The sequence below is a fragment of the Diprion similis genome, chromosome 14, assembly GCF_021155765.1.
Source record: "Diprion similis isolate iyDipSimi1 chromosome 14, iyDipSimi1.1, whole genome shotgun sequence".
NCBI lineage: Eukaryota > Metazoa > Arthropoda > Insecta > Hymenoptera > Diprionidae > Diprion > Diprion similis.
In genome coordinates, this window is record NC_060118.1 from 2,579,235 (window position 1) to 2,596,937 (window position 17,703).

The following is a 17,703-nucleotide window of genomic DNA, read 5'->3' on the forward strand; positions in this document are numbered from 1 at the left end:
AACGACATTTATGAAAATCGTAATTTTTTTAAAAAATTTTTGTGTCATTCAAAGTTCTGGAATTACGTTACGAGTAGTCACAGTTTACCCGGTGCAGCGGCACTATTACGAGAGCGCGACGAGAACTATCGTGTGAACGCGCGTCGTGGTGAGGTACCTGAGTTCCAAGAAAAATCCCCCCCTCCCCCCTCCGCCCCATAACCGGCACTGTTATGAGAGCGGACTGTACATGGGTTCTACTTTTTTTAACTTTTCGAGGTCTAGAATTTTCTCAACTAGTACGAAGATTGAATGTGATTCGACGTTCAATAGGTCGGTTGCCTCCGACCACGACTTTGTTTACATTTCTGCTGATTATTTATAATCAATGGAGATGAAGTATTCAAAATTTGCAATGAGCTGTGTTAAATATAGGTATCGGCTCTAGAGTTATAATAGCATCTCATTGATTTTCAATTTTTACAATTGATTTAAAATCTTAAATACCATTTTTTTATTACGCACTTTATATTATATTAGCATCACACGATCCACTGAAACCATCAGTATTTACCACTGTCCAACAATAATGTGACGCGTTGGAAAGAAGAATAATGGCGGGGAAGTAGGGACCATACTACTTCCACCTCCTCCACATCTTTCAGCTCACGTTTTGGCGGACAAGGAGGGGGGCCAATGGTGGCCCTTCCTTCCCACCTTACTCCCATAGACTTATACATAAAATAGACTGAGCATTAGATCAGAGCGAGTGGCCCCTGAACCTCTATTCTCCCGTTTTGGTGCTATCATTGTTTTAAACCCGCAGTTGATACTAATATTTCCTTCGAACGATCTCGGGGCGGGGATATGTAGGATGGGTAAATGTGTATGCGTAATGAAACGCACATAACCAAGCTACCGGCTGTTTCGGAAAATTATCCCGTTGGAAGATGAATAGCAAAACAATTTGGAAAATTTTTTATATAGTATTAAGGGAGGGAGTAGGGTTTTGAAATTTCAAATTTTTCATTTTTTTTTTATTTGCTCATATGAAAGTATAGATATTTAAGAATAGTGTGTAAAATTGGAATTAGAGTCGGAAGGAGTGCGTGCGAATGGGCGAGCGCGGCTGACGATCTTCGAGTAAATAGAGCGGACGAAAGAACAGAAATGCAAACTCGAGAAAACCGAGTTTTACGTCAGCAGCAGCAACAAGATGCTCTAGACATCCAATCAGACAGTTCTCTACTGTATGGACCTGGGATCGATGACTCTGTGTAAGTATGCAACATGAAAAACTCGATCATTGATGTTCAAATCTCGAAATTCGAGCGCTGAACGCTTTGAAAACTTTAAACGCGTTTATCTCGAAACTACCTTTTTCAAAGTCCGTTGCCGCGATATCTCGAAATCTAATGAACCGATCCTTATGAAAATTTAACCCCATATTCTTGATCTACTTTTTCAGACATTGACATCGAGTTTTTTCAAAATTTACAATAAATATTAATTTTACAATAACAATTAGACCTTTTTTTTCGCCGAAAATCGCTGTTTTAACTTCAAAGTGCTGCCAAAAATTTTTTTAAAAATCCTAAAAAAAATTCCCTTCGTCAATTTCAGGGGAAAGTCATATAGTTTTCGAAATTTCCTGGTTTTTTTATTTCAGATGATCCAGTGACGAGTTATCAGGGCGTTGCGAAAACCAACTTTTTTCGAGGCATCTTCGGGAATCTGCTGCCAATCATTTATTTTTTTATATTTTCACAAAAAAAAATGATCCTTATTAATGATATGTTATTTTACCCGGAGCAGTTTATAAAAATAAATAATATTTAGCTCATCGCCGACAAAAAAATTATAAAAAATGGTCATTTTTTCAGCCTACAGGCCCTACCCCCCCCCCCCCCCCCCCAACATTCCTTACATATCTTCTTCGAAATGTATGTATCAAAGGTATTTAAACAGTAGGCGGTAAAATGTCATACTGTCGTATATGCAAAGTAGTAGTACATCTAGTACTCGTAATTGGGACCACATTAAACTACATTATCATTAACATAACAAGTTAATCCAAATAAAAACTTTTCTTGCATAAACACAAATTAGAATATTGTCATTTCATGTTTCCTAACAGCACAACCTGGAGCTGGCCCTCAATTGCTTTTCTCTTCCCTTCCAGCGCTTGGTTCCGCCACCATTGGCGGTATTGAGAGAAGAGTAGGCCGGAAACCCCCATAAGAGCGAACGAGACAGCACCGACAACGATGGGCATTCAGGGGACAAGGGAAATGGCCCGTCAGCTCAGTCTATTCTATGAGTCGATGCTCACTCCTCTACTCGCAAATAGGTCTTATAATGAGACAAAATTTCAGACAGCAATTTTTTAACAACTATAGTTCGGGCAAGTACAGCCTTGAATATCAGGAACAAGATGAATATTGGGAAATCATACATGCTAATAATCTTTGCGAATCTGAAGATTGACAATTACCGCCAACACGCCACTCTCACGCCTTGTATATTGTAGCCATACTACTTGGTCACGAAGGATATTTTGTTTCTTCGTCGGAGTCGAAAATAGTATAAGTAACGTATGATATGACTTTCACAACAAGCCGATATATTTACATGTCTTCAATTCTCAACGATTATTACGCGCATTGTTCGTGCTTTTTGATGCTCTCCTTTTAAGGAAGTTTTTTGATACAGATGGACATGAAACGATATTCAATTTACGATATCGATTTGAATGGATCTTGTAAGGAAGTTTTTTGACGCAGATGGACATGAAACGATATTCAATTTACAATATCGATTTGAATCGATCTGTATCAAATAGTTGACATGAAAATAAAGCAAGCTCTAGGAATTAAATGATTTACACATAGCTATAAACATAATCCAAAATCAAAGCTGAATTCAAGTCATATTGAATTGAGAATCTCCCCAGATAGCATTGTATCCCGGTACAAGAAATCGACATGAAAATAAAGCAACCTGTAGGAATTGAATGATTCACACACAGATATAAACATAACCGAAAATCAAAGCTGAATTCAAGTCATATTGAATTGAGAATCTCTACACAACATTGTATTCTGATGCAAAAAATTTTAGTTATACGTTGCAGTTATGTAACAGTACCTTGAGCAGAATAATTTGGAGTACAAATAGCTCACAGAAAACATGTGACTACTTACGGAAAACCAAAACTACGTAATCATGTGGAACGGTAAAGTACAATGAGTTGCTCTCAATCTGAGGGTGAATTATGCTTTGTTTATGACTTTATTGTGTGGTTGCTGAGAATCTTGACTGCTAAAAGTACATGTTGATACATAATTTCTTGCAATGCTGTTAATTGGAATCGAGAGCTCGCATACAATTAAGCAGGAGTGGATACCTCTTGCCTAAAAAACTCCTGAGTTTTGCTATCTAGGTCGTTACTAGGAAAGTGGATAGGAGTTGTGTATAGAGTCATGGTAATTACGCGCATTGCCTTGGGTTACTAAGTAAAACAGGTAAATGGCGTACATGTGTAGCTTCCTTGGGTAAATGTAGTCATCGTGGTTGGAAATCTGCCAAAAGCTAGTAAAAAACAAAAAGTAGAAACTGCAAGTTAGTCGGTATTCAGAGATATTTCAATCTTACAGTTTAAATACCAAAAGAGGGAACGCTTTCTACCATTGACATTTTCAACGAAAATCAATCAAATATATGGACGTAGAGAAGTACTTCAAATAAAATATGAGATATTTGGCGTTACACATTATGTTTTACCAATAAGGAGAGTTTTAGATCTCCGGATCACGAATTCTGCTACAAACTTCTAGGCATGTTTCTTTAGTTCAAAATATAGCGCTTCTCATGCGCAATTTCATCTATTCAGCCTTGCATCGCTCAATTTACAATGTACCAGGTTAACGAATATTTGCAATTTATACTTTGCTACGGCTTTGAAATAATAATATATCCGTTTAAACTAAAATTTATGTATAAGATCCTGTCGTTCAAACTTCAAGAGATAACAATGATAACAATGATTCGTTGATAACAATAAAAATTAGTATTGAGAGCAGAAATGGACAACAGGTTTTTTTTTATCAGGATATTCCACTGATTACACTGCTGATGTAGTTAATTTTAACCGGGCTGAAGAACGGCCCAATGTATAAAACTTTATGTCAGAAGCTTCATATCTTGGGACAAAGTAACACCCTGCGGAGTTGGAACAGAATTCGGAATCTGGAGGTCTTATAATCTCCTGATGAGTGTAGCAACTTTTCGATAAAACCTTCCCTGACTGGTAACTTCTGAGAAATCAAAGTCAACTACATGTGTAACATACATATTCACAGCTGGTACAATGACAAATTACCATATTATTCGTTGATTTTCACAAGTCACTGCTGGTACATGTTTGACATTTTCAAAAGATACAGTTCGCTACTTGCTTTATATAATACTCATTTGTAAAATATGAACTTGTACAGTCGCGCTTGCCACATGAGTAATGCAGACAAAAATCAGAGACCCGAAAACGATAGGTTGTTCATAACATGTCAAAAGATATAAGGCAGACTACATCAATGGTCTACAGCATATTTAATATTATGTGCGTGGGCTGTTTTCTCATTCTCTGCAGTGAAACTCCGGTAATAATATAGATCCTTTGGCATTGAATTCTTTGATGGGAGTGATCGACCTTCCTCTTTTTTCGAAAGCATTGAATCTCAAGCTTACAGCCTTTTCTATTCATCACACAGAATGCAAACAACCCCTATAGCATAAACCCGTTTCTATAGGCCAAAATGTTGGAAAATTAAACTTGGTGCATATGTAATTAGTAAGTAGAGAACAAGAATAAGGGAAGTACAGATACGAAAATTGATTCTGCGACAGCTAGTTTTTCTTCCCAGCTGGTTACGTTGGCAAGGAATTACAATTGGAGAATTTCAGCCGGTGGCACGCTACCGCTTTTCGCTCGAACGACACGATAGAAGCTGAAATTCTCCAATTGCAACTCCTTGCCAACGTAACTGGCTAAGAAGAGAAATTAACTGTCGCAAATCAATTTCCGTACGCGTATGTGTGGCACTTACCCGCCGATGTTGCCAACTTTTAATGGTCTTACTGCTAACAGAGTAATGCGGTGCTATAGAAAATTCAACACAAAATCCAAACATGGTAGAAAATGCCGATTGGAAGAAAATCAAAGTATCGACATGACTTCACAACCACAGTATGATATTGGAACTTGTAACGTTCAAAAATTCATGTCTGTCTGAAATTCGGCAAACCACGATTTTGTTTTATTAGCAGAAGATTTACATATTTTGGAGACCCAATTTTTTATGTCATTCTGAAGTTGGAGAATACTGATCTGTATTTCAATAATTTCTTACATTGGAAGGGAACTATATAGTCAGACTTTATTTACCAAGATATAATTTTTGGAAAATTTTCAAGTTACCACAATACAGCGACATAAATAGATTATGTTCAAAGAATAGCTCCAGCTAGCACCCCAAATTCGTTGAATTCGAAAAAAGTTGTCTCATTTTTTACCGTAAAATTGGGGCGTGTCATTTATGTTGAGTCTTATCTAAGAATACGCACCATTGGTACGGAAAAGTCATAGTTAAATTTTAAATCATTTTAAGTCGACTTTTAATCACTGGTGCTTATAACACCTACAAAGTAGTCGAGTTGTTCACAGAGATAGCGCAGAAAATGCTTTTATGTAACGCGAGCACGTTTTACACATTTTTCCATGGGTGTTTTTCGTACACAAAGTACCCGTTACTATGACGGTCCAGTGAGTCTGCGGGTGGCCATGTGCGGAGTACTAAGATGACCACTTTTAACTCCTACTTAAAAGTGTACATTTCTGTACAGCTTTTATGCGCTGTCGCGACAAACATAGTGAACCGATCTGACATTTCGCGACCCTAAGCTCAATTTCGTACTTCGTAAAAAAATGCGTAACATACTTTTGTTATATAAAGTATCGTGTGCAACATGGAGGCAACGTTCTTCTCGCCTCGCGTATTCGCAATATTCATCTGCAGCTCATATTGCAAACTTACGCTCGGCCCGAAAAGATCGTGTTTGCCTCCTTGTTATACAATATACTATTCCACAGTTCTCGGTATGTAATTGGTGATTGTTGACGGCTTGAATGAACCCTGATTATTCGAGTAAAATTGCATGCGTGCAGCTACTGTATTACTACACGTAGTATCACGTGACTCCTAATTCTGAGTAGAGTTCATTGGTTAGTGACGTGATACCAGTTGTGCCATCACAGCACCGGTAAACATGAAACTTTACCCGAATAATTACGGCTCGTCCAAGCCGTTGACAATTGCCAATTACCAACAATTCTAGGAATATATTTTCTGCAAGCACTGTTACGTGTACACAAATGTTTTTACATGAATGTATCGGACATTGCATATAAAATTACGCTATGACGTTTTCGTATCAGTCATGCGTAAGCCACGACAATAGTCAACGTAGATGACACCCAGATACTTCATGGTGCAAAATAAATCCATTTTTGCCGGTTTCAGTGGATTTCGGGTGCTAATTGGAACCAATTAATTATAAATAATCGGATGAATCCATTTCATATTACCGTTTCGGGTTGATATTCAAAATTAAAATCAATATCTCGGGCGGTAAAGACTGATTGTAGCATACTTTCAACAGTATATATATCTTCGAATATATGGAGTGCTCCTACATGCCATTCCATGGATAAGCCAGCATAATATTTTACTAAAATGCATCCGAAATTTTTTTTTGCGAAAAGCTCCTGAAACGCAGTTTTTGCATTATAAGCAACAGCGCTCAAACACATCGTGCGCAGTACTTCATATGCAGTTGCCGCACCGAAAGTTGACGTTTTATTTTTCTGGAATTGTAAAAAAAGTATGGCCAAAAGAGAAGAATAGTGGAAAAAACAATAAACAAAACTTGAAGTGAAAATTGAGCAGTTGAACGAGAGAAAGCGGATAGAAAGAAGAATTAGAGCAAATAAAAGAAGGAATAATGCAGCTTGAAGGAAGAAGCGGAGAAAATAAATAGCAGTATATGAGAAGGAATGGGAATAGAAAAGATGAAAACAAAATAGATAAGTACGAGAATAGACAATATAGAGAAAAGAGTAAAGATGCAAAAAAGGTGAGGAAAAAGAGATAATATAATGGTGAAAGGGATAGAAGATGAACGGGCGGACATAGCAAAGATACTGAAAGAGGCAATAGAGAAAAAAAACAAGGATCAAAGAACTAGGCAGAAGCAGAGAGAAAGAGAGCGTCAGAGTCATGAGATTGGAACTATACCAAGACCAAGAAGTTGAAGTTGAGGGGAACCAGCTTAAGAATGAAGGATGACCTGACCTGGAAAGATAGAGAAACGAGATAAGGACTATTGAGAATAGCAAGGAAGGAGAGAATGGGAGCCGTAGGAACAAAGCACAAATAGGAACGACAGATTCTGCATATAGGGAAAGTGGTGCAATTGGAATAAAGTGGACAAAACACTAAGAGAACAAGAAGAAACGCAATAGATATCAAAGGAAAAGATGGAGGGGAAATGATGAATACGTGAAAGAGTCGACAGAAGAATCAGGGAGACTAATTAGAAGATGGAATAAGGAAGAGGAAGGAAGAAAATAAAAAGAGATGAAAAAAAAGGATTCTGAAACGTAGCAGGGCTAAGACGAACTTTGTAGACAGGTAACGAAATGGGACACAATCAGCCTGGCGGAGAGATGGGTGGGGGGAAGAAAAATGAAAAAGGATAAAAGACAGACTAGCAAAGGCATAGGCGTTGTAATGCCAGCCGGCAAGAAGACTACACAGGAAAGGAAGTGTTATGAGAGTGATGTCCGGAATAAGGAAAAAACTCCGGCTGAAGGAGAAAAGGAGGAAAGATGAAACAAGGATGACGATAGGAGAGAAGGAGTGGGACACAACAACTTAAATAAAGATGTAGAGAAGAAGCTAGAGGAACTAAAAAGGACCATGGAAGAAGTTAATGTGTGAGAAGGACGAAAAAAGAGAGAAAAGAAACAAATAAAGAAGGAAAGCCATGATAAAATATATAGGAAAAGAGCACAGAAATTGAGCAGGTTAACAGACTGGCAAGGAAGGTATTCCAGGTCGGTCTCTCCGATTTGGAATCTTTTGTAATATGTTATAGTAGACTAAAAACTAAGTGACGCTTTTTTTATCTGCCATTAAACACTTGAAGGGGGTGAAACCACCCTCCAAATTAAAGCGATTTGAGAGATTTTTTTTTTCGTTTTTAATTTAGAAAATTAAATTTTTCATTTTTTGTTATAAAAAAACTTTTCCAGTTGGATTAGTTAAAAAATATTATGTTCTTGTGACTAAAACTACCAAACTGCCCCTTGGTATGCCTTACTTTGGAGGGTGGTTTCATCCTCTAAAAATGTTTAATGACATATAAAATAGCACATATCACTTAATTTTTAGTCTACTATAACATATTACAAAAGAAATCAAATCGGAGATATCGACCTGAGGTACCTTCCTTGTAAGGAGGAGCATACGCATTGAGAGACGGAAAACAGAAGACAGTAATCGGTATCGGAATCTTTATGCAGAACACTCTTGATTTCTCTACTACTTTACTCACGCGAATGCTTCGGCTACAACCTGCGAAGTACGAATGGGTTAGAGCCAAGCACAAACTTCGATGGTGATTATGGTTTCCTAAACTTCGTCACCATGTTTTCGTTTATCAGTGATCACGATAAATGAAAACAGAGCGGAAAAACAATACAACATCTACTCATGGTCTTTGCTTGAAACTGAAAGTACAGTATCCTTCCTGTGAGCCCCGAAGTGTTCTCTCTTGCCCATATATTTCTAACATATACGAAATGAATAATGGGTCCTCTTTTGGTATGCGAATAATAGGGATCAGAATAAAGGCATGCGACGATTTTGTGAAATTATGGATCTAGCACGTTCAGTCTAACAAGCTACGCATAGCGCGATTGCCAAAAATGTTCAAACTGCTTCTGATTCAGTACAAGATATGATTCTTATGTAAGTTGTGCGAAAGGAAAAAGAAATGAATACATGAGCAACGAGTGTCATTGGACATTATACTGGCACGGTACTTTATGTGAACGTTAAGTGCAAATATTGCAAGTCCTGTGAATTTGGAAAAACAAGGACAATACTGCTGAGCATGAGGACTGGGCAAACCGTCATAAAGATGCATGTACTATAAACCAGAAATGTTATTCCGGAAAAATGGGGGTTACGCAATGTCTGAATTGTTCGTAAGATCGACGGAAAATTACGAAATAACATATACCAACTATATAGGTGATGGAGGTTCCAAAACTAATAAGAGCATAAATGACAGAGACTCATATGGAGATACAAAAATAACCAAGAGGGAGTGTTTGGGGACTGATAGCCGTTTAAATTACTTTAAGAGAGAAAAAAGTCGTTGAATTAAAAAAACTTGCTTCCATCAACAAAATGCGGCGTTTACGGAGGGCAAAATGAATATTTGGTTATTGTAGCATTTTGTAAGTGGAATGAACTAAATGAAAAATACTTCTGCTGATCAAATTATCATTTAACTAAACTACGAGGATGTTCGTTCAACGAAATATTAGGTTGAAAGCCTTGCATTATATAGTTAATATGAAAATTATTTTGTTGATCTGAATAACCTACTTTTCTATCCAACAAATGTTAGATCTACGCAAATCATGTTCTATTGATTTAAAAAAATCTTAGTTAATAGAAATGAATATTTTGTTGGAAAATTCACAGCTAGGTAGAAGCAACTAAACATTCAGTTCAGTGTAGTGTTTCAATCATTAGGAATGGTTCTGATAAAAATAAAATTAAAATTTTTGCCCTAAATATCGCAGTTTACAGGATTTTCAGTAACACAAGTAACTTATAATTGTTGGCAAGTCGTATAAAACGCATTTTCAGATTTCCATTTGACGTCGCATGAAATTATTCGGGATTCGAACCAGGCCGCTCGCATATTCCTATCATCCAACCTAGTCGCACATCTATATCCGTGCCGCCAATCTATCGCACAAACTCTGGGTTAACTTTTGCTGACTTGGATGACGTAATATATTTATCTGGTGTACGAAGCTATTGTATATATTACTTTATATATAGAGATTTAACCAAGTGACATGAAGAGATTTTGTGCCAAAATGCAAGGATTTCATGAGTGTTTTAACAATTTGAAAACAGTAAAAATGTCGATGAAATAGTTTAGTTAACGATTGAGGCGCTCTTATCAACAACATATTTATTCGATGTAAATATTGCGATGTGATGAAAAATATTCAAAAGTAGCTAAAGGCTGACACAAATTTTGGCCCACTCCCTCCTTCTGCTGGCCTTCCACCATAGAAAACCCAATTTTTTCGACTTTATTTCGTAACTCATCGCCAAGTCGATCAATCCGCACGAAAAAAATACGGTGTATAGAGGATGTAGAGTTCCTTTAAATTGATTTATTTCAGTTTTTTTCACCTCCTCTTCTCGTCCAAAAAAATTCCCAAATTGTTTAATCATTTTTTCTCGACAACTATGATAGACGCGGATGTCACATTGATATCTTAAGTTTATTTTAACTTGACAAACACATTCTATTTTTTTGATATTTTACAAATTGGTGGAACACACTGAAAATTACGAAAAATTACTTTGAATGATGAAAAACGATTTTTTCAACTGAAAAACATTGAAATAAATGTTTTCTTCCCAATATAATACTCACGCGACGAATCGCACACATATTTATGTAGGAGCGAGACCGACAAGGGTTCGTTCGGGTGGTGAGGCCATGCCTACGACTCGTGTGCGTAATTCAGAGTGCTTGACTCACACCGGAGACCGCGTACGTCTATCACGACGACCGGCTCACTTCTGATCTACTCAGTCTCATGAGCTCACTCTTATATCTATCGTACGACTGACCTGCCATCTGTACTAACCTCTCAAGTGACCATACAAGGGATTCACTCCCACACTTATATATGTATATTTTGAAATACATTACGAGGTATTATTGCACATTAACTTTTCTTGAAGTGAAACTTCTTTTCCGCCACCAGACCACTATCTGTGAGGCCTAAACTCGGCAAAAAATATTTCTTATGTGAGTGCGCTCACTACTCGGCGGCGAACCGCGCCGAAACTATACGAAAGGGTACGAATGAGAATTGTTGGTTAGGTTCAGTTCACAGTGGTAGATATAGGGTGTACTGGCTTCTAGAAGTAGCATACAAGTCACGTATCACGTCCTAGTGTATGTAGTACAACAGTACAACACATGTTCAGACAGATTGTACTTCAGTGTGTGTGCGTGCTTGCGTGCCTGCGTGCGTGAAAACATAGAAAATATAGTGTTTAGAAAATATTTGATTGAATGTTTTTCCAGTTAAAAAAATCGTTTCTAGTCATTTAAAGTTAAGCAAAGTGTAGAAACAGCTGTAATTGAGGAAAATAACGTTCCTCCGTAATTTTAAGTGTGTTCCACCAATTTGTAAAATATAAAAAATAGAGTGTGTTTGTCGAGTCAAAATACACGTAGGGTATAAATTTGACATCCGCGTCTACCTTAGTTGTCGAGAAAACGATGTTTAAATAATTCAGAAATTTTTTCAAATGCGAAGGGGTGGTGAAAAAAAACTGGAAAAAATCAAGTGAAAGGAACTCTCTTCCTCTATACACTGAATTTTTTTCGTGAGGATTGATCGACTTGGCGATAAGTTACGAAATAAAGCCGAAAAACTGGGTTTTCTAGGGTGGTAAGGCCAGCAGAAGGGGGGAGTGGGCCAAAATTTGTGTCGAGCACTGTTTTTTGATTCCACCAACATAATAAAACCTTAATCAGCCAAAAATATTTCGTGGGCTAAATCACTATTTTCATCCGGCAATAGCCATTGGCTTATAGTCATAGTTTTTGAGTTATCTATTTTTTTAAATTGAAAAACTACAAAATTTCAAAATTAAGAAACATTATTAACCCAAAAAGTATGACTTTGAGCCAAATTTTGTAGAAATGACTTTCATTTTCAAATGGCCCAGTCATTAAAAAAAAAATGATGTACACAAAAAAAAAAAATTCTTTAAGCAATTGAGTGCTCGGGTGTTCGGAAAAAACTAATGCGATATTCGAATTCAGCGGATCAAAATACATAAGAAAAAGTATCACTTCGTCCACGGATATCAAAATTAAACGAAAAGGCAATATCGAGATGGGTCTAAAACTTTAAACGCGTTTTTGTCGAAACTATGTTTTCGAACTCGGTAACAGCTGTAACTCAAGAACCAGTGGACGGATTTTGATGAAATTTCCACAGCTTATTGAGAGCATCAAAAACTAGTCTTTAATCGAAGGATTTAATTTTTATTCAAGAACTTCTATTTTATGTTACCAAAATACTAGTGTTTTTGACCTTCAAGATCGACGAAAAAACTTTTAGAAGCCACCGTTTTGGTAATTTGCAAAAAAATCAAAAAATCTTCCACTAAAGACTAGATCAACTATTGAACTAATGATTCATTCTTATCTGATTGATTTCAGGTAAACCAGGCAGGTGTAATCGCTGTCACCGCAAACGATGCTTTAACAACCATTTTTTTTTTTACGTGATAACGTCTTATAAATCGATGAACGCCGGCTGCACTCATGAAAAAGCATGACTCATAGTAACGTTCCGCAGTAACGTTCCGCCTGAGCCGAGCGAAGCGTTCGGCTCGCTCCGCCTGAGCCGAGCGTGCAAGCGAGAGCGAGTCACGAAAAAAAGTGCGAATAAATGTTAATTTATAAAAAAAATTGTAATTTTCAATTAACTCCTTCTTTAAAGAACTTATTAAAGAACTTATTATTTACTTATTATACAAAATAATGATAATTCAGTGATAATAATTCAATTCAATTCATAAAAGTATGCAATTTTTCATCAATGTTTTCTTACGACGTTATCACGTAAAATTATCGTCCGTAAACCGACTTTACAGACAACTCGTTTTTTTTTTTATAAATTTGGTAGAAATATACTTGAAACATCAAAGAATAATTGTATATAATTGATTTTATAAAATTAATTTAATTACTATGAAAAGAAAACTATTGAAAACACTCATTTTTTTCCAGCTGTAACTACCCCTAACTCCTTAAATTCCTTTACCACCTCTGGTAATTCATTTTTGAACATTATTCTTATATTACTTTTCATAACTTTTTTTCTTATCCCTCTTGTCAGCATCACTTTAGTTTTCTTTAGATTTAGCAGTTGTCTATCAATTTCCATCCATCTGTCAATTCTTTTCATTTGTTAAGATTGTCATTTATTTCTTGGCTTAAATACCCTGTTACGTATACTAAAGCATCGTCTGCAAATAGTCTAATTTCACAATCACCACCAATAATGTTTGTCAAGTCGTTGATATACTGCAAAAGGAGTAACTGTCCTAACACTGGCCCTTATGGGAATCCCAAATTCACGGGAATGGAATCTGATAAAATTCCATCAAGTTTTACTCTTTGCCACCGACCTTCCAGGTAGCTCTTGAACCAGCTAAGTAGTTTCCCTTTTATTCCACACCACTCCATTTTCCTTAGCAAAATATTTCTATCCACTAACTCGAATGTTCTTCGTAAATCTAGGAACATGATTCCTATAATTTTCCCCTAGCCAATAATCTTTTTTAATTCTGACTAGGGGCTCCGCCCCTGCGCGCTTCGCGCCTCGCGCTTTTGAGTGTGAATACTACGGAGCGCTACTCCCGGAATCGTCCCTCTGACCCGGACCACGAATACGCTGGTTCCGTCGACCTGGACTACGAATACTACGGAGCGCTGCTCCCGGACTACAAAAAATATCGTACCTCAGTCCTAAAACACCTAAAAACATCGTCCCGTAAATATATACCACGTATACTACTACATATTTATACAATTATTATTCATATTTATAACCATGAAATATATTTCATTTAGAGAAATTATCGCTACAATTAAGTTAACGTTTTAGATGTCGACCGCGATCTTACATCCAGGTTCTAAAGCTCTCGTTATGTGGATGTTGCTTCTTCGGTCCAATAACGTTACGCAACGATCTAGTATTTATTCAATACGACATCAACTCGTTTTTCGCTTTTCGTTTTGCTGTTTATATTTTTTGTGATTTCGATCATGCCCCTGGCATACGTAGTCCGAACTTATTTTAACGTTATCCTGGTGATCTGCACCACTAACACTACGGAACGCTGTATGTAAAACATCGTCTCATCGATCTGTCACACGAATTCGGTGTTTCCTTTGACTTTGACTCTTGTACGACAAAGAACATCGTTACGTGGACCTGTACAATGAATACCACAGAGTGCTGTTCCTGTAACGCCATAAACTACGAAGCGGAAGACCTTTACAAACTTGGTCACGTCAAACTACGAAGCGAAATATCTATACACCTGAAACAATGAATCGGAACTTGAAGAATTAAGAATATTACTGATCGCTGGTCCTGTACGATTTTAAACATCGTCCCGTAGACTTTGACCACGAATACTACGGAGCACTGCACCTGGACGACGAACAACATCGTCACTCCGACCTGGACGACGAATTCGCTGGTTCCTTCGACTTGGACAACGAATACTACGGAGCACTGCACCTGGACGACGAACAACATCGTCCCTCCGACCTGGACGACGAATACGAAGCTCTTCTCCTTTACTATGAAAAACATTGTCCCTCTGACCTGGACCACGAATACGCTGGTTCCTTCGACTTTGACAACGAATACTGCGGAGCGCTGGTCCTGGACGAAGGAAAATACATTTCCAGCGACCTGGACCACGAAAACTACGAAGCACTGGTCATGGACAACTTTACCCACGTACCGCTTATAATCTATGGTATATTTAACCGCTAATCTATGTGATTCGTCACCCACGATATAACCTTCATAATCGCACCAGTTTTGAGTAACGTACGAAACGATATCTTCCCTTACCTTTAGGTGATTCTCTTGAGTATTATATACACACTGATATCGCCCTGAATAAACAATTCCCATCTGGCACCATATTTATAACTTTTACACTAATTTCACTGATGTAATCAATTTATCTCTCTTTTTTAAAACTGTTATTTTTGTTGCTTCCATGACTACTTAAAACTGAACACGATTATCTGAAGTCACAGTCGGCAATACTGCAAGTATATTTCGGAATGTACCTTTCCTGGACGACCCCTCGCAACCTTGACTACGAAACTCCTGAGCTCTGTCCCTGGACGACGGAAAACACATTCCCGTCATCCTGGACCACGAATGCTACGTAGCGTGGACCACGAAAACTACGGAGCGCTGGTCCTGGACGACAATCAACATCCTCCTATCGACCTGGACCACGAATTCTACGGAGCACTGGTTCTGGATTGCGGAAAACACACTCCCGGCAACCTGGACCACGAAAACTAAGTGGTGCTAGTCCTGGACGACGGAAAACACATTCTCGGCAACCTGGACCACAAATACTACTGAGCGCTGGTCCTGGACAACGTAAAACACCTTCCCGGCAACCTGAACCACAATAATTTAATAGATAGAGATAGGTCCAGAGTAAACTCAAACTCTGGAACCTTAAACTCTGAACTCGACTACTAAACAGCTCCCTTCATGCGTCTTAAAATTTGGTCTTAAAAACGTTAACTTCAGTCGTTCAATATCTTTTTAATAGGTAGAGAGAGAGAGATACAACTCATTGCAGAGTTGTTTCACATGAATCTTTTGCTCTAAACCCCGATTGACACATATCCAACAAATTGTTACTCTCCGGATACTGCACTAACTGATCGTGTACTATTATTTCTAGTATTTTCTCATAAACTGGCAATTTATTTATTAGTTTAAATTCTTCGAAGAGAGAGAGGGGGAGAGAGCGAGAGGGAGGGAGTGAGAGAATTGCATGAAGGGGCAGAATGCTTTTTCCTTACATGACGGAAATATAAAAATATAAATAACCTAAATCTCTATATCGAATTACATTCGGCATCGAAGAAAAAGCATTAGGAACTTCGTTCTTGATGGGGGTCCGCCAACCGCACACGTTTTTTTATGCAACGGTATTATATGTGATAATTTTCATACCATAGGAAATATTCCTGTTGATAACGATTTATTGAATAATTCCTCACATGCCAGTAATAAAAGTGGTAATACTGTTTTATATACTTTAATTGTGAAATTATCTGGACCAACAGAATTTGAAGTTGATTTTTGATTTTCTAACTGATTCATGGCTCAGCTGATTGAAGTTAAAAACCACAACGCCATTATTATTATTAGATAATGATGCATCAATTATATCAATACATGGCTCACTCAAATCCCTCAAATCACAAGCAGATTTTATGAAATAGTCATTTCATTCATTTAAATTAATCCTCACTGTAGATTCGACATTTTTTCGTTTAATCAACTCAAGCCTCTGCAAATCATTTCATAGTGCACAAGAGTTCGTTGCAATGCCTGATTGCCTATCAAAATATTCTTTTTTCACTTTACTTATTCGCTTCTTTGCGAAACACCTTACATTCAAATACTCATTGTATGCATATCCCGTCCTTTTAAATATCCAATATAATTTATGCCGACGATGCTGCAATTTTTTAATGTCATCGGTAAACCAAGGTGCAGGTGGGCGTCGCAGATATAGTTTTTCAGGAGCAACTGTGTTAATAATTTTATTCAAAGATTCATGTAAATACTCATTTAGGTTATCAACTGAACCAGATTATTGTATGTTAGTGTTTCCAATTTTATTACATAAATCCCGAAATAAGTTCTCATCAATGGCATTCCAGTTTCTATATTTGAAATTGTTTTTTTCAATTGTTGACGATTTCATTGCTAAGGTCTAAATTAAAATCTCCTAGTATAATGACATTGTAGAATGATATTAAAATCGTTCCAAACTCATCTTCAAGATCATCAAGGTAGCCTATATTGCGTGGCGTATAAAAAACACCAACCAAAATTTTTTGCTTAGATGATTCTGCCCCTTGCACAAATAAATACTCGGGATGCTTGTCCGCAAGATTAGAAGACGACAAGACAAATTTAGAAATTGAATCATTCCTAACATAAATAAGTTCGCCACCACCGCTCCTAAGATGATGGTCATGACAATAAAAAGTCAACGATGGCAAAGATACTAAATTATCCGATATAAAAGGATTTAAGCAAGTCTCAGAGACTGCTACAATGACATAATGATGCGTTTTAAAATATTCAGAGACCAGTTCGAAATGTCTTTGATTCTTCAATGATTAGGCATTAACATGACATACTTTTAATTTATTAGCTGTAGAATTACGTATGTTGATTGTAGAAACCGGAGCAATTAGTGATATAGAGGGAGCATCGGGTTGTCAACCTAGGACATTTTTTAATGGTTCAGTACTTACTGAGGGCCATAATTCAGTTAGTGGCTTATCAGCTGCATACCGCACACAGGACGCGGAATATGAATTCCAGATATTCTTTAGTGGAATATGAGGTTACGGTTTTTTAATTTCTAGACAAAGTTTGTATAACGCTGATGGATGCCTCCGATGTAGGTGCACTGGGGTGTCCAGCCCTCGAGTACTAGATATTAATGTTCCGACTTTTTTTAA

The 17,703-nt window shown here is 37.2% G+C and overlaps 1 protein-coding gene across 2 annotated transcripts in view; it reads right to left on the reverse strand.

Moving 5' to 3' along the window:
- The window catches only part of LOC124414604 (protein O-GlcNAcase), a 126,699-nt gene that overhangs the window by 42,261 nt on the left and 66,735 nt on the right, over positions 1 to 17,703 (reverse strand). Inside the window, exon 8 of one of the 2 annotated variants that reach the window (XM_046895585.1) lies at positions 3,517 to 3,570. The exons of the other annotated variant lie outside the window; for it this stretch is intronic. Coding sequence (XP_046751541.1) covers positions 3,517 to 3,570 — 54 coding nt within the window. The remainder of the gene's footprint in view (positions 1 to 3,516; positions 3,571 to 17,703) is intronic. 2 annotated transcript variants of the gene reach the window in all.